The 24,951-nt window shown below is 39.4% G+C and overlaps 2 protein-coding genes across 3 annotated transcripts in view; one reads left to right on the top strand and one right to left on the bottom strand.

The window, feature by feature from the left end:
* Window positions 1–24,951, bottom strand: part of LOC129769152 (uncharacterized) — a 314,394-nt gene that overhangs the window by 165,880 nt on the left and 123,563 nt on the right. The window lies entirely within an intron of this gene.
* LOC129766838 (uncharacterized) lies at window positions 387–21,806 on the top strand. Its single transcript, XM_055767439.1, has 10 exons — window positions 387–721; window positions 4,995–5,293; window positions 5,366–5,582; window positions 5,645–6,042; window positions 6,106–6,250; window positions 6,317–6,473; window positions 16,743–16,939; window positions 17,010–17,131; window positions 20,604–21,395; window positions 21,465–21,806. Exons 1-10 carry the CDS (start codon window positions 664–666, stop codon window positions 21,741–21,743), a joined length of 2,664 nt encoding a protein of 887 aa, XP_055623414.1. The 5' UTR covers window positions 387–663; the 3' UTR covers window positions 21,744–21,806.

Genomic DNA, 24,951 nt, shown 5'->3' with positions numbered 1-24,951 from the left:
TTAAATTCTATGTTCATTGATATGATTACAGTTTTCAGCAGTTCCAAATCCGACAGCTATGCGAAATTGGTGGAGTTTAGTTTTCAGTATCAGAAACACTGTCGCCGTCCGTTGGGTATTTTCTACTGCTATCAACAATCTTGTTGGTATTATGTTTGAAAGCAAACAAAACAAACGGGAACGCAATGAAGCGAAAGATCAAAAAAACTCATTCTTTTCGTTCAATCATCGGAGGAATTCCCCACCATGTCAGCCATGGCCCACAACTACAATCATCCGGGGCACCACGCAAACCACTAATAATATAACTAGTTATCACCGTCATCATCGGCGGCTGGCTGTCAAAGAAGCGCTCTCGGGAGATACACCCGAACTAATGTTTGCCTTACCAATATCGGACAGTTGCTGTCCGCTCGTTAGTTGGAGAAGTCGGGATTTCCACGGTATTTTTGTGTTAGTCGTAGTAGTTCGATTATTGTTACACGTTAAAGCTTATACACGTTACGCGTCGCATCCTACATTAATTGAGAAAAATAGTGATTGGTCGTGACACGGCCACCCACCCATTCATCTAGCTCCCGTCCTGGGGGAGATTAAAACTAAGTTCGAACATTGGATATCGCTCCATCAACTGTGGCCGTTTTTATGCGGTGATTCGGCAACATGCAACTCCAATTCAGTTTACGGAAAACAACGTGTTCCGCGGTCTCAATATTCCTGTGTAAGTGTGCCTTATGTTGAATCTCTATTTCTACGCTGCTAACTCGCAATGCGATAACCTTGGGTGAAAGACGTCGTAAAATCGATGCAAGCTTAGCGCCGACGATCGAACAAGTTATGCAAATTACTACTATGGGCTGCGAGTATTTCGAAGTTTACTCATTCAACACGAGCGAACACGATGCCGATAGCGGTAATTAATATAATTACCCGTGACTCATACGCGCACAAGGTTTCGTTAGGCGATTTCGAGGTCAAAAGGTAGACGACACGAAACATTCGATCAAAACAAAACCGATGAACTTCAGGTTCATACGAAGATTGGATCGAAACCAGTACCGGAGAAAGCACGCAGACCAGTTTCCTTACCGTTGTCGGTGTGGTTATTAAACCGGTTCTCGAAGTAATTACAGCTTCGAATTTTGTTTGACAGTGATGGAAAGTAATTACTTACAATCCTTTCATGGACATGAAGAGAAAAAAAGCATGATTTTCAGATGGATTTATTGTATGCGAGGTTGTTTGACGTTGATTATAAGCGAATTGCGAATAGGTATATAAACCATACGTCTATACAAAACACAAATCCTTTAAAATTGTGATGGCCGGTTCCTCCTCAAAACTGCAAATTATGTTGTAGACGATTTATTGATTATACGATTATATTGATTAATGAAAGGAATTATATTGTTATAATTGTCTAACAATCATTGAAAAATTTAGAAAAATGTTATGTTCGAGACATGACCACATAGTATACGCAGGATAACGTTATGATATTTGTTGCATGTTCATTTAGAAAACCTTTGAACAAAATACGTCGTGGTCGACCCTGCGCTCTGCGGTCTACACAAATATACGAGGAATGGGAAAAGCTTCATTTCCATCCATTTTTAAACATATAAACTATACAAATTTTTACAATTATTAGGAGTATCGGTAAATTTCTTGGTTTTTTTTTCAAAAATTAATGCTTTATTCTGCAAAAAGGTTGAAAATTTAATATTCAAAGTATTGCCAATCGCTAGTCACATTTGTTTCTGGCAATTCTGACAATTCACGGATCCTTTTGCGAAAATAATCGGCCGGTTTGTCGGCTAACCACGAATTGATCCAATTTCTGACTTCATTAAAATTGGAGAAGTGCTGGTCACCAGGCCATGTTGCATCGATCGAAAAAGGTAGTACAGACGGAGCAATGTCTGGAGAATACGGCGGCTGGGATAGGACCTCCCATTTCAGCGTTTTCAAGTATGTTTTGACCGGTTTCGCGATATGCGGCCAAGCATTGTCGTGCTGCAAAATAACTTTATCGTGTCTTTGCCCGTATTGTGGCCGTTTTTCCTACAGTACACGGCTCAAACGCATCAATTTTCGTCTATAGAGGTCCCCCGTAATGGTTTCATTCAGTATTAGAAGCTCATAGTACACCACACCCAGCTGGTTCCACCAAATAGACAGCATAACCTTGTCGTAATGGACCCACTTTTCATCGCTATCTTTTCAACGATTCGATGCAAAAAACCCTTTCTTTCATGTCGTTGGAGCAGTTGTTCGCACGTGAAAAAACGGCGTTCGATGTCTCGTGGCTTCTATTCATACGGCACCTAATGTCCTATCTTTCGGATCATTCCTATTGCTTTTAAACGATCGGATATGGTTTGCTGAGCTACTCCAAGTGTATCTGCAAGTTCTTATGACGGATCCTAATCGAGTAAGTCCTCTAATTCTTCATCTTGAAGCTCTTTGGCGGTCCGGAACGTTCTTCGTCTTCCAAGTCAAAATTATCACTTTTAAACCGTGCAAACCACATCTGACACGTTCGCTCAGTTGGAGCATGGTCACCATAAACTTCCACCAAAATGCGATGACTTTCCGCAGCTTTTCTCTTCATATTGAAGTTATGAAGTAACACTCTCTCACTCTCACATTCTCGTTGGTACGAAATTCGACATATTCGAAGTGGCAAAAAAAAACTATGTTGTTTACGCTCTAACTTTTTGACATATACTGACAAAGACGCGCAATGATAGTAGCTTTCCACCGAATGTCTGGAAATTTGATTCACTGGAATAATAATCAAGTTAATTACCACGAATTTGGAATTTGGGAGGAACTCCAACCGGGAATTAAAGGACCTTTGATCGCTTCTTGCAGCAATGAAGGCCATTATCAGTGATAATGTGTTACTTCAGATACTTCACACAACCGCATAGAAAAAAAAGCCCAACGGCGTTGAATCGTATAATTTTGAGACCAATTCAAGGTTTCCATTATGCAGAATTGTTCGTTCGCGGAACGTTTCTCTGAATAAATCAATTGTTGAATACGCGGAATGGCATATAAAATCGTATTAGCTTCACCGGAGTCGAAATACAATAGATTGCAATTTTATTGTTCGCACAGGCACCCAGTTTTCTGTTGTATTATTATTACCTTGTTGTTTGCAGTGTTTTATTATTTTTCAGTGTTACGAAAATACGTATTTGGGATTTGCGGTACTTACGTATAAACGCCACCGGTGCGCAATTTTCATTGTGAAGTTATTTTTTCGTAATGAAATTTATTCTAGGGTAAATGTAATGGTAACGAAGTCTCCATTTACCTAGGATAAGGAACTGAGGCGGCCCCAAGCCGCGGAGGTGACGCAATTCGAGTCGACCGCCGACCCGCCGTTGGAAGCAGCGGTTTCTCGCAAGCAAATCTGTGTTACACCGATTGCCCGGTAGGTTGGAAACATAGGAGTCTTCAGTTAGGACGGGCGACATACGTTTGCCTGGTACATTAAGTTTGTCCGGTTATTTTTGCTTTGAAATATGAGTGACGCTCCGGTGACGTTCATTCGTGAGTACTGCAAATCCCAAATACGCATTTTCGTAACACTCTCTATTGAATTTCGGCTCCGGTGATGCCAATACGTAAATAACAATTGTTTTGTTGAAACCACAGCTCCTCATATTGAGAGCACTAAATTGTGTTACGAAAAAGTCGTGAAACCAAAGCGATCACCATTAAATTTGATTTATTTTCATATAAAAATTGATGACTATTACATTTGAATTTTAGAGGAGCTTCCTGGAAGTTTATCTCTTGTCCACAATTGTAATTACTTTTTTTTCACAATTAGGGTGCTGAACACTTCTTTCTTCTAACTGCATTCAACATCCGAGTCAATCAAATTTATTTTTCAAGTGCATTTTGTATGAAAAAAAATATTTCAACTTTTTTTTTCATCCCCTTGTACTATCTGCCAAATATTTCTCCGAGCAAAGGAACAAACGCTTTTGGCCTCGAACTTTAATTATTTACGTTTTTAGGCGAGCCCGGGATTCACCTATTACAGATTATCCTTCTAACATTCGGTTTTCTTCATCGGTTTTAATAGTTATACCTGACTGACACGATTTAAGGAGTTTTTTTTTCTTTCTAAAGAGAAATTGAATACAGGGATGCATGGAGGACTGGGTTAAGCATTGGCACATGTGTGTTGTTTCAGATTGATTTTTTTTAGGAGACAAAATAAATTTGCCTGAAATTTAACTCTATTTTGTTTTATTTAGAAATTCCTCGAGCTTTATGATCATATAATTATAATTAATATTATTATACTCTTCGAGACATGTGAACCAGATGCAAAAATGAAAAGGGTGATGTCCAAATTAGACCGCATAGTTAACGTAGAATTACGAAAATATTTTATGCAGATTAACCTGCTATTACTTCGAATCTGTCTTCGAAAGAAATTAAATAAAATAATTAATTATTTAGTTAAAAATTTCGTTGGTCCTATAAAGGCTAGATAGGTTGTAAAAACAACTGTCTCTGAAAAGTCAATTTGAAAACATGAAAATTAATTCATAGCCATAACAAATGCTGCTGACTACGCGCTGGCTAGAGTGAGATTGGAACAGAAATCGCAAATAACATGTTAATTCTCTATGACTTTGTTTAATAATTATGAAGTTGGCAGGTCAACTATGCTTTTCTGCTGCCTTCAAGTCACGAGAATATCCGAAGCAATTTTTATTTATTTTTTATATCAATGAAGATAATTTTTAGGCTTTCCGGCGCCAATGCTGATAAATCCAAAGTTAATTTTGTAAAACAAAATTCTGGATCATCAAATAAGTTTCACAATAATATCAAACTTAAATTTGGAGGAAGCCAAACATTTACTCGTCAGTGCATAATTTTGAGTAAATGGTTGTCGCTGTCTTCTTAACGACTACGACGTTATTTCTAATGTTTCATCATTCGGAACCATGTACTTCTAGTTCTCACAACCCTGGTGGTATCGGAGAATGCTGTCGAGCACGAAACAAACCAAATCCAAGGTTCAACAGAGACTGTCCCACTGAATAATCAATTGGACTGGATGCTTGTCCACGAAGTGTTTAGCAACAAGCCACAAAACACCATATTCTCCCCGTTTTCGGTCAAACTGCTACTGACGTTGCTGCACGAAGCGTCCGGGCTGAATAGCACTACCAGGACCGAGCTGGCTAAAGCTCTGGCCGGAACGAGCATCGAGAAAAGTCGTCAGGTGTATCAGGACTTCCTTGAAAGTTCCACGGTACGCATTGCATTTCTGTAAGTCATCCAAACAGATCTTTAACAGCGTTCTGGTTGTCATTCATCTTCGCAGAAAGAGAACGGAAACTACGAATTCAACATTGGGACGCGGGTTTTCGTAGACCAGAAACGAGCGAAAGTCACCGAAAGCTACCTGAAGCTAGTGGAAAAATGCTACAAAACCAGTGTCGAACCGGTGGTATTCAAAGAGGCGAAAGCAACGGCTGAGAAGGTGAATAATTGGTGCTCGAAAATTACCCAGGGACATCTCAGGAACTTGGTACACGAGGGTATAATCTTCTCAAACCCCCTGAACATAAACACAAATGTGATGATTTATCTGATCCTACAGACCATGTTAAGGACGCTGCCATGATTATTGCGAATGTTCTCTTTCTGAAAGCCTCTTGGAGGAACTCATTTCCGGAGGAGCAAAGCAGGAAACGGCTATTCCATGTGTCTGCCACCCAAACGGTTGATACCGACTTTATGGAGCAGACCGACATTTACGCATACATGAACGATCCAGAACTTCAGCTCGAGATGTTGAGGTTACCCTACAAAGGTCGGCACTTCTCGATGATCATAGTGCTACCGTACGAAAGCAAATCTCTCGATGATGCTATTAAATCGTTGACAGCTGAGAGCGTTTCGAAGCTCAGGTCAAATTTTTCGCGAGAAGAGGTGGAGGTTATCATTCCTAAATTCAAGTTCAACTATGGAACCGCACTAAACGATGTGTTGATAAAGGTATACTAGTGAGTTTTTTGTTGTTGTGACAGCACGCCATTCAAATCAATGAAATATTTCAAGATTGGTATCACGGATATTTTCACGGAGGATGCATCACTCCCGCAACTCTCGGGAGGAACAAACTCTACTTTACTGGTTTCCAAGATACTTCAGAAAGCAGGAATAGAAGTGAACGAGAAAGGTACCTTAGCTTTCGCTGCCACAGGTAGGTTTAATCATATTTCTGTTATTTCATTTTCTGAAAAATTCTAAAACTTCAAACTTCACACAGAAATTCAGCTGGTAAACAAATTTGGCCTAGGAGATAGTCCGATCAAATTCGCAGCCACCCGGCCGTTCCTGTTCTACATCAAGGACGAAGACACGGATGCGTTGCTGTTTGTTGGCAAGGTCATGAACCCAGCAGATTCAGCGACCGGTTATGACCAGTGCGATTGAGCCGCAGAACAAGAGAATACTGGTGCCACAAGTGTATCGCGCGTCAACGTGGGAACGTAAGTTAGCAAAGGTTTCGATGTAGTGTACGAAATATTGTTACCCAAGTCTTAAAACGTTAACCTCATGTTAAAGTGAATACTATTCTCAGGTTGCGTGATTAAAATACTCGTAAAGAAAATTTGTAGTCTAGCTTTCATGATCCGAACTCTAACAATCAGTTTTCCTCGGACATCTAACGTGTATCAGTCAATTTAAAATAAATTCAAATTCAGCATTGAGAAATCCATCGAACTCGCATATGTTTCGTCCAATCTAACCAAACCAAATCGATCAGTGATCGATTAGCATTTTGCATTGCCTACCTGTATAATAGATCTAATGGAGCTTACAGATAATGTTCTGCTACTTGGTGGGTACAATATATCTGGCATTAACTGGATTATGACTTCTTTGGATTACTAAGAGACGAATGAACTCTCAGAGTTTAAAGTCTCTCTAATTCAATACCTACCTTCCTTTGATTACTTTTATCCTGATACTCTACGTTCATATATGCACCGTCAGACTACGCGTCTTCTCGACAGTTCAGCCAGGGCTCGGCAAAGTAATATTCAATTGAAGATCGTTAGTGGGCTCTGGAGCCATCGGCCTTCGCATTCAATTGGAAATGAGTTTGTGCTTCTTCCAGTAGTTTCTCTGTCAACATAAATCAAAAGTCATTCGGAAAGTCTTCGTTGCAATCTTAGTAAAAGAGCACCATGATGACGATCGAGTCTCCGCTGCAGCTTATAATATACCTGACAGTGCAGCGATTGCATTACTACCTGTGATAAGCTCGTGGAACAAGCATGTTGTAAACTGAACCAATCCCCAAATTCTGGGCCTGATGATATTCCATCAACGATTTTTAAGAAATGCTCCTACAGCTCGTCTCAACCACTGAGCCTCTTATTCAATCGTTCCGTCCAAAGCAGTATTTTTCCGGAAACATGGAAGAGCTCTTTTGTTTTCCCTGTCTTTAGGAAAGGGTGTGAAAAGGAAGTGAAGAACTATAGAGGAATTGCTTGCGGTTTTTAAATTATTGGAAAAAATACTTTTGGATTGCATCTCTCATGCACGTAAAGTCCATATAGTCGAACAGCAACATGGATTCATTTCCAATCGAACCACATCCATGAATCTAACTGCTCGATGCTGCTTGAGCTTCACAGTTACGTCAACAAATATATACGGTATACACGAATTCCTCAGCAGTGTTCGATACAATCAACCTCCAGATAACAATCGCCAAATTGCCTTAGATTCAGTGGTTCCTTTTTACGTTGGCTATAATTATATCTGACAGGTCGGCAGGTGTCAGTAAAAATTGGCAACACTCTTTCGAGTTACGTCAAGCGTTCCCCAAGGAAGTCACCTTGGTCCATATATTTTCGTGTTAAACCTGAATTACATTAATTTCTCGATTGAGTGACATAAGTTTCTATGCTAACGACATTAAGGTGAAGGTGGAAGCTAGCCACAAATGGCTGCCACAATGTCGCTCATTCCTTTGAACTCCCTCCCTCATCCCTCACCGAAAATCAATAATTTTGCGAAACAGTGTGAAGAAAAGGATCGTTTGCACACACTTCCCACCAAGTAATATTAACCAAAATCTAATCGATTACTCATCAAATATTAAATTTTCATCTGCTGTCGCAATGTATAGTGGAAAACGTCGTAAAACTCGAGCTAGTGCTCTGAAAGTTAACTTTTCATTTTTCTATTTTCCGCAATGGTTTTGTTTGTATTGGTGGAAACATCTTCATTTTTTCAACACTGATACCAGACAACATCATTAAAAAAGATATAAAAACCACTCAATAAAATGTTATTCCTGAGTCATAGCGTTTCATGTCATGAAAACCAATAAAATAAAATTGTGGTAATATCAATACAATTATTATTTTTACGTTTAATGGGTCTATAATTTAAGTTTTAGAAACTTGAACATTGGTTAAGAAAATTGTATTGCCACGGCTGCCTATGCTTTCAAAAATAGTAAACGGAAAAGTATTACATTCAATCAATATTCCTCGGCCAACGAAGAGAAGGTTTAAGTCTGATAAGTGAATTGATCTATTTACGTACAAAGATCAAAACGAACGAAACAAATTGCTCTTCTCTCACAAACACTATTAACCCATTTTTACACGTGGTTTTACCTACACTACTACAAAGGCTTGCTTCCACTTTCATCCTAAACTATATCACGTGGTTAAAAAAGATGAGTTCCTTCAGAGACAACACCACGGAATGATTCTGAATCCTACCAAGTGCTCGACTATTTTATTGATTCAAAAACGTTCGGTGACCGATTACGAGTATATGCTCAGAAGCATCACGCTACAATGAGTCGGCTGCATGAGGGATCTTGATGTCATGTTAGATTCAAGGACTACGTCTACGAGACCTACGACAGCATCCGAACCTTTGGTTATTCATTAGGGTTATTATTGTACCCGTTGATACGAATCAAGAAATTAAAAAATCACGGGTAAACCCAGGACAACAACACGGGTCATTCAAAGTCATAAGTAATTGAACGAATTGTATGATAAGTTGTTGCGAAAAAAAACTTGCTAAAATGAGTAACAGGCGCAACGTATTTCCCCTTGACGATAAAACAAACATTAAATAGTATAAAGGGTGTGTCACATCAAATTGCATCACGGAAAAAACGCTGTAGAAATTCGCCCAGTAGACCAAACCTTTTTAAAATTTTAGACAGTAAAATAAAAATTATTAAACAACTTTTGGCATTTTCTTTTTATTCATACTTCGAGCCCAAGCCCGTATGCTCGCACCTTCCTCTTTACCCCGTCCATAAGGTTCTGTACAACGTCAGGTTGTAGTTTTTTTTAACAGAAATCCATTTTCTCTTGAAGTCCGCCTCCGATTTGACAACTTTTGGGTTCTTCCGGAGGGCCTGCTTCATAATCGCCCAATATTTCTCTATTGGGCGAAGCTCCGGCGCGTTGGGCGGGTTCATTTCCTTTGGCACGAAGGTAACCCCGTTGGCTTCGTACCGCTCCAACACGTCCTTTGAATAGTGGAACGAAGCGAGATCCGGCGAGGTCGGGCCCTCGTGCTGCTTCAATAGTGGTAGTAAGCGCTTCTGTAGGCACTCCTTAAGGTAAACCTGCCCGTTTACCGTGCCGGTCATCACGAAGGGGGCGCTCCGCTTTCCGCAAGAGCAGATCGCTTGCCACACCATGTACTTTTTGGCAAACTTGGATAGTTTCTGCTTGCGAATCTCCTCCGGAACGCTGAATTTGTCCTCTGCGGAGAAGAACAACAGGCCCGGCAGCTGACGAAAGTCCGCTTTGACGTAGGTTTCGTCGTCCATTACCAGGCAATGCGGCTTCGTCAGCATTTCGGTGTACAGCTTCCGGGCTCGCGTCTTCCCCACCATGTTTTGCCTTTCGTCGCGGTTAGGAGCCTTCTGAACCTTGTATCTACGCAGGCCCTCCCACTGCTTGGTCCGCTGGACGAATGAACTTGACAAATTCAGCTTATTGGCGACATCCCGGACCGAACTTCTCGGATCACGTCTAAACTGCTTAACTATGCGCTTGTGATCTTTTTCTCTGACGGAGAATCCATTTTTGCCGTTCTTCACCTTCCGGTCGATGGTTAGGTTCTCGAAGTATTGTTTTAGTACTCTGCTGATCGTGGATTGGACGATTCCCAGCATCTTACCGATGTCCCGATGTGACAACTCCGGATTCTCGAAATGAGTGCACAGGATTAATTCACGACGCTCTTTTTCGTTCGACGACATTTTTCCAAATTTACGAAAAATTTACAGTGAAGCATGTCCAACGTGATCTATACACTCTTATCTGATTATAAGCGAAAGCTGAAGATATAATTCCTAAAAATTAAATTTCTACAGCGTTTTTTCCGTGATGCAATTTGATGTGACACACCCTTTAATTTTGCACGTGTCAAGTCTTACAAGAAATCCGAATAAATCATAATCGCATATAATATCAATCAAAGTATGTATCGTGTATATTTGAAAACGCATTAAATGTAAAAACTCGATTTTAAATACTATTATAAAATTAAGTCGCAATTCGGTATAATAAACATCAATTTTATGATGTACAATGTCGTAAAATATATTTAATCCGCTTCATATGCGTATATTACGCTGATGCAGTTTGTGTGTCGTATAAGCGTATAATTTAAATCGATTCAGTACTGTAGTAAATCGTGTTGCATGCTGAAGAAAATCATGAAACAGTAAATCATATTAAATCCTAATGCAGAACATATTACATCATATTGAAATGTCAATAAAATGCTGATGCACTTTTAACCGCTGTTGAATTAAATTCAGATAGTTCAGATAGCCGCGCAAGATAGCTGGTGGATGATAATCCAGACGACCGGAGTTCGAACCCACATCGGAGCAGTTTTCACCAAACATCAATCTGTGCCATTTTAAACATTCATATTCCACTCCCAACACAAGTCAATCAAACAATTATTATTTTTACAAACATGAATACTCATATATAAAAATGGCAATTCGTGAGGCTATAATAAACATTTTACGAAAATATTTTGCGCCATTTGTTTTTCTTTTCTATGTCTGTAATAAATCGTATATGAGTATGGCAAAAGTTGTATTTAGTGCTTTGACAATTCATGAATATATTCATATTAGATCGCAATTCAATTTCTACATAATCGCTATTATAGGCGGTCAAAGTTGCATATTCATCCAAACAAATTCGGTAAGCATTTGCCATGTATGTATATGGCCTCCACTTTTGCATGCATATGCCAGTTAGGCGCATTATATGCCAACCAAATTTTAGGGCATATGATGCTATATATACGCTTGTTATGCGATATAATGTTTGCTGGGGTGCCAAATCAGAAAACAGGTCACGTTTTTATTAAATTAAAGTTAAAGTTAAAATTGATAACTATTTCCACTGTGAACGAATTCTCATGATTCGCATACCAATCGAATCGAAAATTCTCTAGGATTTGTTTGATATGCTATACATTACAATTCGCTAATCTCTAAACGGTTTTATTTCATGAAAACTGGGAGAAATTCCTTGTTTCCCATACAATTGTTCTGCCGATTTGTGTGCTATCCCTATCCGTATTTCGAATGCTTATAATTCAAACATTTCTTAACAGATCGGAAAGATCGGTTTGCATCAATTGATAGGAAATATTTCTACGTGTCTATCACAATTAATAAAATATTATTTTTCATGAGATGAACAATTTAATATATTTAAAATGTCAAGCGTTATTTAAACGCCCTAATTGCCAAGTTTTGATTGGCCTGATTTACAATTTCTCCAACACAGACTTCAAAATCAATGTACCGGTGGAAATCCGCTCTGCAAATATACATGCAAGTTGGAGGTATTTTTGTTCCCACCTAGCTGTATTTCCCTAACACGGACTTCAAAATCAATGTGCCTGAAGGAATCCGCTTTGTCAAAACATGCAAGTATTTTTTCTCACTGAGCTGTGTTTCGCTAACACGGACCTAAAAATTAATGTGTCTAGGGGAATATGCTTTGCAAATACATGCAAGTCGGGGGTATTTTGACGTAGGACTACGTCTAACCGGAAGATATAGGGGGTGAAATGGAAATCTAGGCACTGAACAAGTAGGAAAAAATGCAAGATTTGGAACGCTTATAACTCGAGCATTTCTCAATAGATCGCAAAGGTTTTTGCATCAATTGATAGGAAATATATCTACGCATCTATCATAACGAATAACATTTCATTTTTCTTGAGATAAATAATTGAATAATTGTGAAATATCAAGCATTGTCAAAATGCACTATGTGCCCATTTTTGATTGGTCCATTTTGTGCTCCTCAAATCGAACCGACCAAAAAGGGCAACCAGAGCAGCAGCGAAATAGAATGAACCACGATTGGAAAGGAAAAAGAAAAAAATGAACGAAACATTGGTCGCAGTCTCACACATGCGTAATTCTCGAGCCAGCCAGTCAGCTTAAAAATCCCCACTCCGCTGCCGTAACGATCATTCTCATTCAAACCGTACACCACATTGGTTCGCATCACAACACATCAACAAACCAACAAAAAACATGGTAAAGGAGGAAAAGTGAAGGGAAAGGCAAAATCCCGCTCGAACCGTGTTGATCTGGAGTTCCCCGCAAGGGTAGCTAGGCCGAGCGCGTTAGTACCAGTGCACCAGTCCATCTAGCCGGCGTTATATAGTTTCGGCCGCCGAAGTGATCGAGTTAGCTGGTAAAGCTGCTCGCGACGATAAGAAAACCCGCATTCGGAACAGAACACATTCGGTTCGGTGGACATCAAGACAACAGGCAGTTGCAGCGAGTGGCGAGTGGCAAACGCAATCGCAAAACGGCATCAGGTAGCAGAAGAAAAAAGTTTGTTCTTTATACACACTGCTTTGGTGGCAAATCCAGAACAAGGCGGCATCGAGGGCGTTCGAAATGGTTTTTTTCAAAACCACGAGTACTAAGTTTTCTAAATTTGAACCATTCCATAAAACAAGGCGCTTTTCAGGGCCATTAAACCTTCCAAAAAAGAGTTTAGGAAATACAGTTCAATGCTTTCTAAAACAATATCCAAAATAATAATAAAACACAAATTGATTTTTTTCATAATTTGTTTGCCAGGATATGATGAGTATGTGAATTTGGCAGTTGTTCTGAGCTTATTGATTTTCTCCAATTCTTAAATTGCTTCTAGATTGAAAGTACAGTAATTTACACTTATCTCGACATTTAGCTAATTGGTCGGACCAGTAATGCGACAAATTTAGTTGGACATTTTTGTAAACATAGAGTTCCGGGTCCAAATTATGACCCCACATTGAAGGTCGAAACTGTACCACTGTCATCGAAAATGTTCAATTACAGGTTAAAATTACCTCCAATCCGATACTGAGTGGTGGTAATGCGACGTGCCATTGAATGTAATTTACTGTAAAATGTCACAAGCTGGATGGGAAGAAATTTTCCAACTGTGAAAGCTGTGGCGAGTGGCAAACGCAATAGCTAAACAGGAAGGTTTAACCGAACAAGATGGGAATATCGAGTGATAACAAAAACACAACACCAAAGGTTCTTTTCAGAACCATCAACATATTCATGAAGAGTAAACAGTAAACTAATCCACTTTTAAGGTAGATAGGTAGGTATTCACGTAGGAGAAGAAAATAAAACAATACATTTAAAATATATATTTAACAAAAGCTGTCCCCTTTGTATAGTCCTACGTCACTCCGGTTATGTCCCCGACATTACCCACCCGTCTTTTTTATTTCAAATTCTACATACAAACTGTCTTCAAAAGACCTTCAGAGCTTACTGATACAAACATTTTGCGACTTGTCAATAACTCAATTCAACTTTTCATGTTAGATTTTCAAAACTATTTTATATTTTGTATTCAAGTAAATAAAACTTAATTATGGGTTCTTCGGTGAAAACTCATCAATAATTTTGAGTGGGATTAAGATATTGACAAGTTCTGCATCGCAAAATATTGGTCCTCATAGGCTCTAAAAGACGAACAAAGACAACTTTGATGTATAATTTGAAATATAGTTTTTTCATGGTCACCCTAATAATGCAACATAGAAATAAGCGCTAAATAGAAAAATTATAGTAAAAGATGGAAAAGAACAAAAGTGGCAGATACATCATCTCTTTCAACAAGGTCAATGAATGTTTTAAAGATCACTAATAATAGGAGTACCGGTGAATTTCTTCGTTTTGTTTTCAAAAATCAATGCTATATTCTGCAAAAATGGTTACAAATTTAATATTCAAAGTGTTGCGCATCGCTAGTCACAACTTTTTCCTATCTTTCTGGCAATTCACGGATTCCTTTGCGGAAATCTCGGCCGGTTTGTCCGCTAACCACGAATCGATCCAATTTTTGACTTCATTAAAATTGGAGAAGTGCTGGTCAACCAGGCCATGTTGCATCGATCGAAAAAGGTAGTAATCGGACGGTGCAATGCCTGGAGAAAATGGCGGGTGGGACAGGACCCCCCATTTCAGCGTTTTGAAGTATGTTTTGACCGGTTTCGTGACATGCGGCCGAGCATTGTCGTGCTGCAAAATAATTTTATCATTTCTTTTCTCGTATTGTGGCCGTTTTTCCTTCAGTGCACGGCTCAAACGCATCAATTGTCGTCGGTAGAGGTCACCCGTAATGGTTTCATTCGGCTTTAGCAGCTCATAGTATACCACACCCAGCTGGTCCCACCGAACAGACAGTATAACTTCCTGGCAGTGGCCGTCGATGTTGATGCATGGCCGGGGTATCCATACGTTGCCCGACGTTCAGGATTATCGTAATGGACCCACTTTTCATCGCCATCGCTTCAACGATTCGATGCAAAAAACCCTTTCTTTTATGCCGTTAGAACAGTTGTTCGCACGCGGAAAAACGGCGTTCGACGTCTCGTGGCTTCAATTCATACGGCACCCAATGTCTTATCTTTCGGATCATTCCCATAGCTTTTTAACAATCGGATATGACGTGCATTTGATTCACTGGAATAATAATCAAGTTACGCTATCTGTTGTAAAACCGAAGAAACTTACCGGTAGGGGAAGACGGGGTAAGACCGCCCCCCTAAGAAAACCAATTTTTATATAAACGTCCTTCAGGATTTCCCCTTTTTGTTATACTACATATCATTGAGTATCTAATAATCTAGTACTAAAAATGTGTAACTGTTAATTGTATAACTATATTTGCATTTTTTCATTAATTTTTGAAATGATAAAAAATTGCTTTTTATTTCGCTGGCGGCGTAATAAGGACCACCCGCGGGGTAAGTAAAAGTAACAGGAACAGTGTTGTATAAGGCACTAAATGTTTAGGGTTGTTCATAAACTACACACAAACTTCTGAAAAGGCCATCAATATTCCACGTGCAGAGTTTTTCAAATATTCGTGAAATATTTACCAAATTATCGGAATCTATAAGGACGATTATTCGACGACTTCTTTATGTACTTTCGGGGCATTTGTGTGTAAAGAGACGAGCAAAAAGATGGTGTTTCATTTTATATGAAAGTCATTCAATATCACGATATGGCGCTTTTACCCCGTTGTAAGTGGACCGTCTCCCCCCAGAGCACCTTTTGCATTATTTTGCACTTTTTAAGCATTTTATATTACATTTTATATAACTTTTAACGCAGAAAGATCCGGAACAATCCACTGAAGGATTGGGACTCTGACAATTAACTGAATACACAGTTTTTGCTGGAAAAATCCTTATTTTGGTAGCCTTGAAAATTAGATTGCTTGCAACCGCAATGGACGCAAACTTTGATTTGTTTACAATTTTGATATTTCGTGCGCTCAAGTGTAGCCAAGTATTTCGAAACGACAAAAATAGGCTACTGCGAAAAAACTGCGAATTCCTTATAAAACTAGAAGTGGCCCGTCTTACCCCGCCGGGCGGTCTTACCCGGTCTTCCCCTACACCTAATAGTAGTACAACATGGCAGTATTACAAATATTTTTTTTCTATATATCCAAAATACGGAAATGAAGAATGGTTAAAAATAGGGTACTGTCCCGTTCAAAACGTTGCGTTTGGTCAGCCTAGTCACCAAAGCGATTCTACTTCACAATCGAAGTATTAACGGAACAAACGAATCCCGAAAAGATAAACATCAAATTGTTTTATCAATTCATTCCCGATAGGTCAAAAACATGAATGGAAATGAACTACCTTAGCGCTCAAATCAAGCTTTACACCACAACAGCCCGATTAATCGAGTGATGTACCGAATGGTGTTCCAATCGCAATGACCACCACGTATCGATTCACTGCCCTGTCGACTAATTTTTCACAGTTCTGCAATCTTCTGCAATTTAGTAGGATAAAAAAAATACTTCAAAGCAAATCTCTCTTCTCGCGATCCTGTTCAAGAAGCATGTATTATTCATCAGCCAAACGCGAGAACGTGACAAGAGTCACTCGTACCTCGAAGAATTTTCTTCCAATGGATGTGCTGTATCCCATCCCCAACGCCTGGTGACATCACATTTCGCGGAGCGTGAAGCCCCATTCTCGTTGAAGTACTCTTCGCAGACGCGAAGCTCATGGCAACATTCGTATATACATCACGGAACGTCAGCGATCGTCAGTGTCGACGTTACGCGTTCCGTTGACATGCACTGTAATGAGAGTGAGTCTTAACGAACCGCGGGATTATCGCACACCAGTGCATTCGCGTTCCATTCACCGATCGCGGATGTTTGCCGATCTTCATTTTGTTTTGAGCTGTCGATCTCGCAACATCGACGCAATTCTGTTACCTCGCGGAGGGAGTTCCAAACATTCAGCATGACTCGGAGAGACAAGATGTTAGTGGTGGTGATGCTGCTGATAAGTGTCGGTAAGTTTTGAATCGTATGTCTCAATCTGAAGCAGAGCGTTAATTCTCGTTTAACTTTACCGGTAAACAGTCGGCCACAGTGCAGAGGGTCAGACGGATCAGAGGGAAAGTAGCGTTCAAAATCGTAACTCCAATGATGAGAGGCCACCACAGCCATCGCAAAACGACAAGTTCGACTGGCAACTGATAAAGGTACGATTTGTTCATGTATTTGAATCCAACAGATCGATCTGTCGATAATTACTAGGAACTTTGCAAAAAGATTTCTGTGAGCAACAGAATGGGAAAATTTGTACTCAATGAAATGGGTTTAATCCCAGTATCGCATGACCTTGTTGTCAGAATTGAATCGATCTGCGTTTTTTGTGCACTTTCTCAAATGATAATACAATCATTTTTTTATTTCTTGATTCGATTTTCATAAGCATAGTAATGTTAGAGCTGAAAGACCTAGAATTTTAATTCTGGCTGTGAGTGACTCTCGTTTTGACGTAGGACTACGTCTAACCGGAAGATATAGAGGGTGAAATGGAAATCTAGGCACTGAACAAGTAGGAAAAAATGCAAGATTTGGAACGCTTATAACTCGAGCATTTCTCAATAGATCGCAAAGGTTTTTGCATCAATTGATAGGAAATATATCTACGCATCTATCATAACGAATAACATTTCATTTTTCTTGAGATAAATAATTGAATAATTGTGAAATATCAAGCATTGTCCAAATGCACTATGTGCCCATTTTTGATTGATCCATTTTGTGCTCCTCAAATCGTACCGACCAAAACGGGCAACCAGAGCAGCAGCGAAATAGAATGAAGCACGATTGGAAAGGAAAAAGAAAAAAATGAACGAAACATTGGTCGCAGTCTCACACATGCGTAATTCTCGAGCCAGCCAGTCAGCTTAAAAATCCCCGCTCCGCTGCCGTAACGATCATTCTCATTCAAACCGTACACCACATCGGTTCGCATCACAACACATCAACAAACCAACACAAGCAGCCATGTCTGGTCATGGTAAAGGAGGAAAAGTGAAGGGAAAGGCAAAATCCCGCTCGAACCGTGTTGGTGTGGAGTTCCCCGCAAGGGTAGCTAGGCCGAGCGCGTTAGTACCAGTGCACCAGTCCACCTAGCCGGCGTAATATAGTTTCGGCTGCCGAAGTGATCGAGTTAGCTGGCAAAGCTGCTCGCGACGATAAGAAAACCCGCATTCGGAACAGAACACATTCGGTTCGGTGGACATCAATACAACCGGCAGTTGCAGCGAGTGGCGAGTGGCAAACGCAATCGCAAAACGGCAGCTGGTAGCAGAAGAAAAAAGTTTGTTCTTTATACAATCTGCTCTGGTGGCAAATCCAGTTTTTTTTTCAAAACCACGAGTACTAAATTTTCTAAATTTGAACCATTCCATAAAACACGGCGCTTATCAGGGCCATTAAACCTTTCAAAAAGGAGTTTACGAAATACAGTTCAATGCTTTCTAAAATAATATTCAAAATAATAATAAAACACAAATTGATTTTTTCATATTTTGTTTGCCAGGATCTGATGAGTATGTGAATTTGGCAGTTGTTCTGAGTTTATTGATAGTTGGGGACTTTCCTGATTATTCAATTTTCACCAATTCTTAAATTGTACAGTAATTTACAATTAGTTCGACATTTAGCTAATTGGACGGACCAGTAATGTGACATATTTAGTTGGACATTTTAGTAAACATAGAAATCGAAATGATGACCCCACATTGAAAGTCGACACTGTACCACTGTCAACGGAAATGTTCAATTAAAGGTTAAAATCGCCTCCAATGCGACACTGAGCGGTGCTTCGGCACGTCGCATTGAATGTAATTTACTGTACAACATGTCACAAAGCTGGATGGGAAGAAATTTCCAAACTGTGCAAGCTGTGGCGGGTGGCAACAAATCGCTAAACAGGAAGGTTTAACCGAACAAGATGGGGATATCGAGTGATAACAAAACAATAAACTCTTTAGATCAAAGCTAATTTTGTGATTCTGAAAAGGACCCTTTTTAGCCTGCATGTGAATCCAACGAGCGAACAAATCGTAATGAATGTATTTTTCTTCTTCTTCTTCTTCTTTGTTTTTAAGAGGCTTTAACTTTGCAGTTCATTCGCTTCTAATGTATTTTTTTGCCATGGTTGCCTTTTAACGCTCATTCGTTCGTCTCGTTGGACTCGCCCCTTTGGCTGAGTCTGCCGATTTGTCTCTATCCTGTGAGTGTGTACCGCTAGAGTATAAAACACGCGGACCCCAAAAAATATCTTATTTTCTTTCATCGTAAACCAGTGTGGTTGTACGGCATCGTTTAACATCGCATCGCATCACATCATAAAAAAAAACAAGCAGCAACGTGGACGTGTGGACGTAACAAAGGAGGACAAGTTAAGGGAAAGGCAAAGTCTCACTCGAACCGTGCAGGTCTCCAGTTCCCTGTTGAACCGTGCAGGTCTCCAGAAAATCCGCATCAGGAACAGAGCAGCTTCGGTTCGGCGCTCATCAAAGCAACAACTAGTTTCAGCGAGTGGCAAACGCAATCGCAAAACGGCAGCAGGTAGAAGAAGGAAAAAGTTTGTCTATATATTGTTTGCCAGGATATGATGAGTATGAGAATTTGGCAGTTGTTCTGAGCTTATTGATGGTTGGGGACTTTCCCGATTATTCAATTTTCACCAATTTTTAAATTGCTTCTAGATTGAAAGTACAGTAATTTATATTTAGCTAGACATTTAGCTAATTGGACGGACCTGTAATACGACATATTTAGTTGAACATTTTTGTAAACATAGAGTTCGGGGTCCAAATTATAACCCCACATTGAAAGTAGACACTGTACCACTGTCATCGGAAATGTTCAATTGCAGGTTAAAATCGTCTCCAATGCGACACTGAGTGGTGCTTCGGCACGTCGCATTGAATGTAGCTTACTGTACAACATGTCACAAGCTGGATGGGAAGAAATTTTCCAGCTGTGAAAGCTGTGGCGAGTGGCAAACGCAATAGCTATACAGGAAGGTTTAACCGAACAAGATGGGGATATCGAGTGTTAACAAAAACACAATACAAAAGGTTCTTTTCAGAACCACCAACATGTTCATAAAGAGTAAACAGTAAATTAATCCATTTTTCAGGTGGATAGGTAGGTATTCACGTAGGAGAAGATATTAAAACAATATATTTAAAATATATATTTAACAAAAGCTGTTCCCTTTGTATAGTCCTACGTCACTCCGGTTATGTCCCCGACATTACCCACCCGTCTTTTTTTTAAGAAATTCATTATATTTTTCCCATTGTAGAAATTATATCACTCAACTCATATACTAATACATGAAATATTCATTAAACAGTGTTTTCAGATGTCAGTGCATTATTTCTTCACCTTTCCAACGCTCCATAAACGAGTCTACTCAATAGGCTCCGTCGTTTGATTGAGAAACACAATGTTAAGCACTTTGAAATGCGCTTTTCTTTTCAGTATTACCTCTCTGATCTTTAATACATTTATTATGTTTATCTTCTAATTAGATTTTATCTTTGAAGTTTTCAATAGTTATTACGCATATTGATTAATTGTGCATGAACACCTTCCAAAAATTATTATCACTGTACGACAATGACACCGAAACATCATCCACAGCTCGTCCTCAGCAGAGAACATGGAAATGCTGCCCTGTCAACGCTGACGACAAAGTATCTCCTGAATCTACTGTACGAAGGCAGTGGCACCGCTTCGAAAACCCAAGCTGAGCTTGCTGTTCCCCTTGAGCGTTCACCTGGCACCCTAAATGCACCACCATTCGTCAGTGCCGTTCAGTCCCTCCAGAGTAATTCCAAGCAATTGCTCGTTAGAAACCAGCTCTTCGCCGATGAACACATAAGTGTGACCCAGAAGTACGCTGCGACACTCGGGATGACGTACAAAACCAATGTGGAGAAGGTAGATTTCCAAAAGCCGCAACTCGCCGCCAAGCAAATCAATGCGTGGATTTCCGAGGGCACTCAGGGGCAGATTCGCCAGCTGGTTTCGGCAAAAAATTTGCAAGACTCTGTCTTGATGCTTGCGAACACAGTTCACTTCAAAGGACTTTGGAAGAAGCTGTTCTCCGAGAGTGCTACTTCTGTTAAACCGTTCAACACCACCGATGGCCGATCGGTGAATGTTACCCTCATGAAACAGATCCAAGACCACTACTTCGTTAAGTCTGCCCAGCTGAACGCAAAAGTACTGCGGTTGCCATATGCGGACGGGCAGTTTTCGATGATCCTAATACTGCCGAACAAAGACAGCAATTTGAATCAACTGATGAGCGTTATTTCTGCGGACGCTATCCATAAGGCGATCTACGACATGGAGGAGACCGAGTTAAAGGTTGTTCTGCCACGATTCCACATCGACTACTTCAGTTCGGTGAAGGATGCTCTGCAAGAGGTTGGTTCATTTCCCACATAATCATCTAAGCCATATCGAATAAATTACACTTTCACTTTTTACCTGCAGCTGGGAATCGTCCGCATCTTCCAGGACAATGCCGAGCTAGGAGGCATAGCACGCGGTGGAACACAACCGGTGAAGGTGTCCGACATATTCCAAAAAACGGTTATCGAAGTCGATGAGAAGGGAACGGTTGCCAGCTCGGGTGGGGGCTCTACGTTGGTGTTTACCATTGCGAGCGAACCCGAGAAGTTCATAGCTAACCGACCATTCATGTTCCTCATTCAAGAGGAATCCACTGGAACGCTCCTGTTTGCAGGAAAAGTTGAAGATCCTTCACAATAGAGACTGTACCACTTTTGTAGAATGACACTCGGATAATATATTGCGTTATACGTAAGACCGAAAGATGTGATGTTTATTTTATTATGTTTCTTATCAACCCGCAATCGCAATTTTCGAAACGATGACTATAGCCAGCAAATTCATTGCGATTTTCAGAATAATCACAATACATTCATGAAATTCTGCAGTAACACATTAAGCAAAATACACAACTCATTTCAATGTTGAGTATTCGAATGAATTAAAATACATCTTGGTATTTGGATGAATTTGTAAGACGGAAATGAATCACAACTACCTTCTCAGTTCACATTTCTACGAACAATATGAAATACAGTCGTATTAGGTATATGCCCAAAATTCATCATTTCGTTTTTCAAAAATGTCAAATGCCATACAAACGAAACATAAATTTCTGCATTACTCGAGTATTATTCAAGCAAATGAAACCAAATTAGGCATGTTGAGGCTTTAGGGTGCAATAAATGTTTTTAACGGTGGTTAATAGTAAGAAAACGTGGATGTTTGAAGGTATGGATAACAAAACACAAATTTTCGGCGGGACGAAGTTTGCCGGGTCAGAATCTATAGAAATGTCTTTTAACAGCCATTCCATGCCAACCCGATATAGTGGTTCTCAGATTTTCGTCAAATTCAAAAGTTATCAATTTTCATTTGTAATTTTCGAACCACCCTAAAATGAAAATGGGCACCCTAATGAAAAAATTAAAAATACGGATCTAATGTTTTGTGATAAAGAACAAAATTACCACTGACTACCACTAACGAAAATCTGAGAACCACTATAACCAAAATTAACATAATGTTGCAGTTCGCATACTTGCCCCCAAGCGACATTTTCAATAAAAAAAAACTATGAATGGGTTATACCTATGATATAACCGCAGGGTTGACGTAGGACTGAAGTTGGCTTTGTAATCATTTGTGTTTTCTCAATTAGCAATAATCGCACTTCGAATGTTCCTCATTGGGTACGATATCGCCGTTGCGCAGAGCTGTTGATTAAATTATTGATTAAACTAGTGAATGAATGAAACAATTTATGAATCCAATTGCAAACAAATCCCAATTTAGGTCAATTCATGCAGTAAATAGTTATCAACATTTTGCCTAATCATCAAACGGTATGCGTAGAAGTTCAGTGAGCTGGCGACATGAAGGGGCATGCAGTCTTGAATAACCGAGCCAAAGCGTTGATTTTGTACCCGCTTTTATAGACCGTGTTAGCAAAACGCATTCCGGAGTGTAAAAATGCATGGGGGTAAAAAAAAGTACTGCCGAGATCTGGAGTGCCGATTTTCCCAACTTGCTGGTTTCGGAATCTGTGTTGGGAAAACACGTTCCGGTTTGCAAAAAACTCAAGCGAGTACAAAAGTACTCGCAGCTTGCATCTCATTTGCAATGGCGATTTCCCCAGGCTCCATGGTTTTGAAGTCTGTGTTAGGGAAACATTCCGATTTGTAAAAACGCAAACGAGTACAAAAGTACCCGCTGCTTGTATCTATTTTGAAATGCCGATTTCCCTTGGCTCCATGGTTTTGAAGTCTGTGTTAGAGAAACATTCTGATTTGCAAAAGCGCAAACGAGTACGAAAGTATCCGCTGCTTGCATCTACTTTGCAATGCCAGTTTCCCCTGGCTCTATGGATTTGAAGTCTGTGTTAGGGAAACATTCCGATTTACAGAAACGCAAACGAGTACAAAAGTACCCGCTGCTTGTATCTATTTTGCAATGCCGATTTCCCCTGGCTTCATAGTTTTGAAGTCTGCGTTAGGAAAACATTACAATTTTCCAAAGCGCAAACGAGTACGAGAGTACTCGCTGCTTGCATCTATTTTGCAATGCCAGTTTCCGTGGTTTTGAAGCATGTGTTAGAGAAATACTCCGAATTACAAAAGCACAAACGAGTACAAATGTAACCGCTGCTTGTATCCAATTTGCATTTAAAATTCCCCAGGCTCCATGGTTTTGAAATCTGTGTTAGGGAAATATCCATTCATTCCTGCGATGGTACCGAAATCACAGTTCAATTATAACTGAGTGGATTTCTGAGCGGCGCTCGCTTATATACCGATTGGTGATTTCAATAGCCTGTTTTGAAAGCAATTTTAAGGCTATAGAAACAAGTTTTGGAATCAAAAAGTAACATGTGTATAACGCATAGACATTTTATCTTTCGAAAGAAGTGTTTATCATACCATTTCGCTCAGTTGTTTAGGAGCTATTAACGCTCAAAATTTCGATCTCCGGCGTAACGCTTTCGTTTTCGAAACTTTGATTTTACACCCCGGTATAGAAATGAAAGACGTCGTCCAACGTCAAAAATTTAGCTGAAAAAAAATCATGATTGAAACTCGCCGGAAACAAACAGGTCATGTACAATAGAGTACCTTTATCAAGTATGAAATTATTTTGAAATTTGAACTTTCTACATAAAGCGGATAATTAAATTTGAAATAAAAAAGTAAAAAAAAACTTTTTAAGTTAAAAGTTTTAATGTACTAAAAGCTAGAAAATAATTAGGCAGTTAGTAGTTATCACCTTCCTTCATTAATCTAGGCCAATTATGAGACTAAAATAAAATCGTGGGCATATGATGAAACAACTAACTGTGGATAATGAAAATCTGGTGTGCCTCACGATTTTATTTTAGTCTCATCATTGCCCTAGATAATGAAGGAAGAGATGTGATAACTACTAACTGCTACTTGCCTAATTATTTTCTAGCTTTCAGTACATTAAACTGTTTAACTTAAAAAGTTTCTTTTACTTCTTTATTTTCTAGTTTTTAGTACATTATCTGTATGTTTATAATAAAACCATTCAACTTTTTTTTAAATTTTTATTTCTTACCTTATTTTCTTCGGAATATTTTGATGATGTACTTGATTCTATTAGTCAAATCATTCATTCGATACCGATATCCCGATATAGGGGATAACAAAAAAACATACACCTTTTTGAATTTATATTGTTCATAATGTAGTGTGTTCTTCAAGTCAAGCCATTCAGCCATTTTTTAGCGGCGGTCAAATTGAATTTCTAATTTTTATTAATGTGGGACAACCCTACAAACACACAAACATACATACAAACAGGTTAAGTTGAATGAAACCGTTTAAAAAAGTAATTGGCTATTTTGTTACAGCGGCTATTTTGGATTTGAATTTTTCATAAATAGCTGTGA

This window comes from Toxorhynchites rutilus, chromosome 2, assembly GCF_029784135.1.
Source record: "Toxorhynchites rutilus septentrionalis strain SRP chromosome 2, ASM2978413v1, whole genome shotgun sequence".
In the NCBI taxonomy this organism is placed as follows: Eukaryota; Metazoa; Arthropoda; class Insecta; order Diptera; family Culicidae; genus Toxorhynchites; species Toxorhynchites rutilus.
The sequence above is the reverse complement of the archived record's forward strand: the minus strand, read 5'-3'. Positions and strand labels throughout refer to the sequence as shown.

Coding starts and splice junctions, on each gene's coding strand:
- LOC129766838 (XM_055767439.1), top strand. CDS start 664: ATGCAACTCCAATTCAGTTTACGGAAAACAACGTGTTCCGCGGTCTCA. Junction 5,583..5,644: donor CAGGAACTTGGTACACGAGG/GTATAATCTTCT, acceptor CTGATCCTACAG/ACCATGTTAAGGACGCTGCC. Junction 17,132..20,603: donor TCGACTGGCAACTGATAAAG/GTACGATTTGTT, acceptor CATCATCCACAG/CTCGTCCTCAGCAGAGAACA.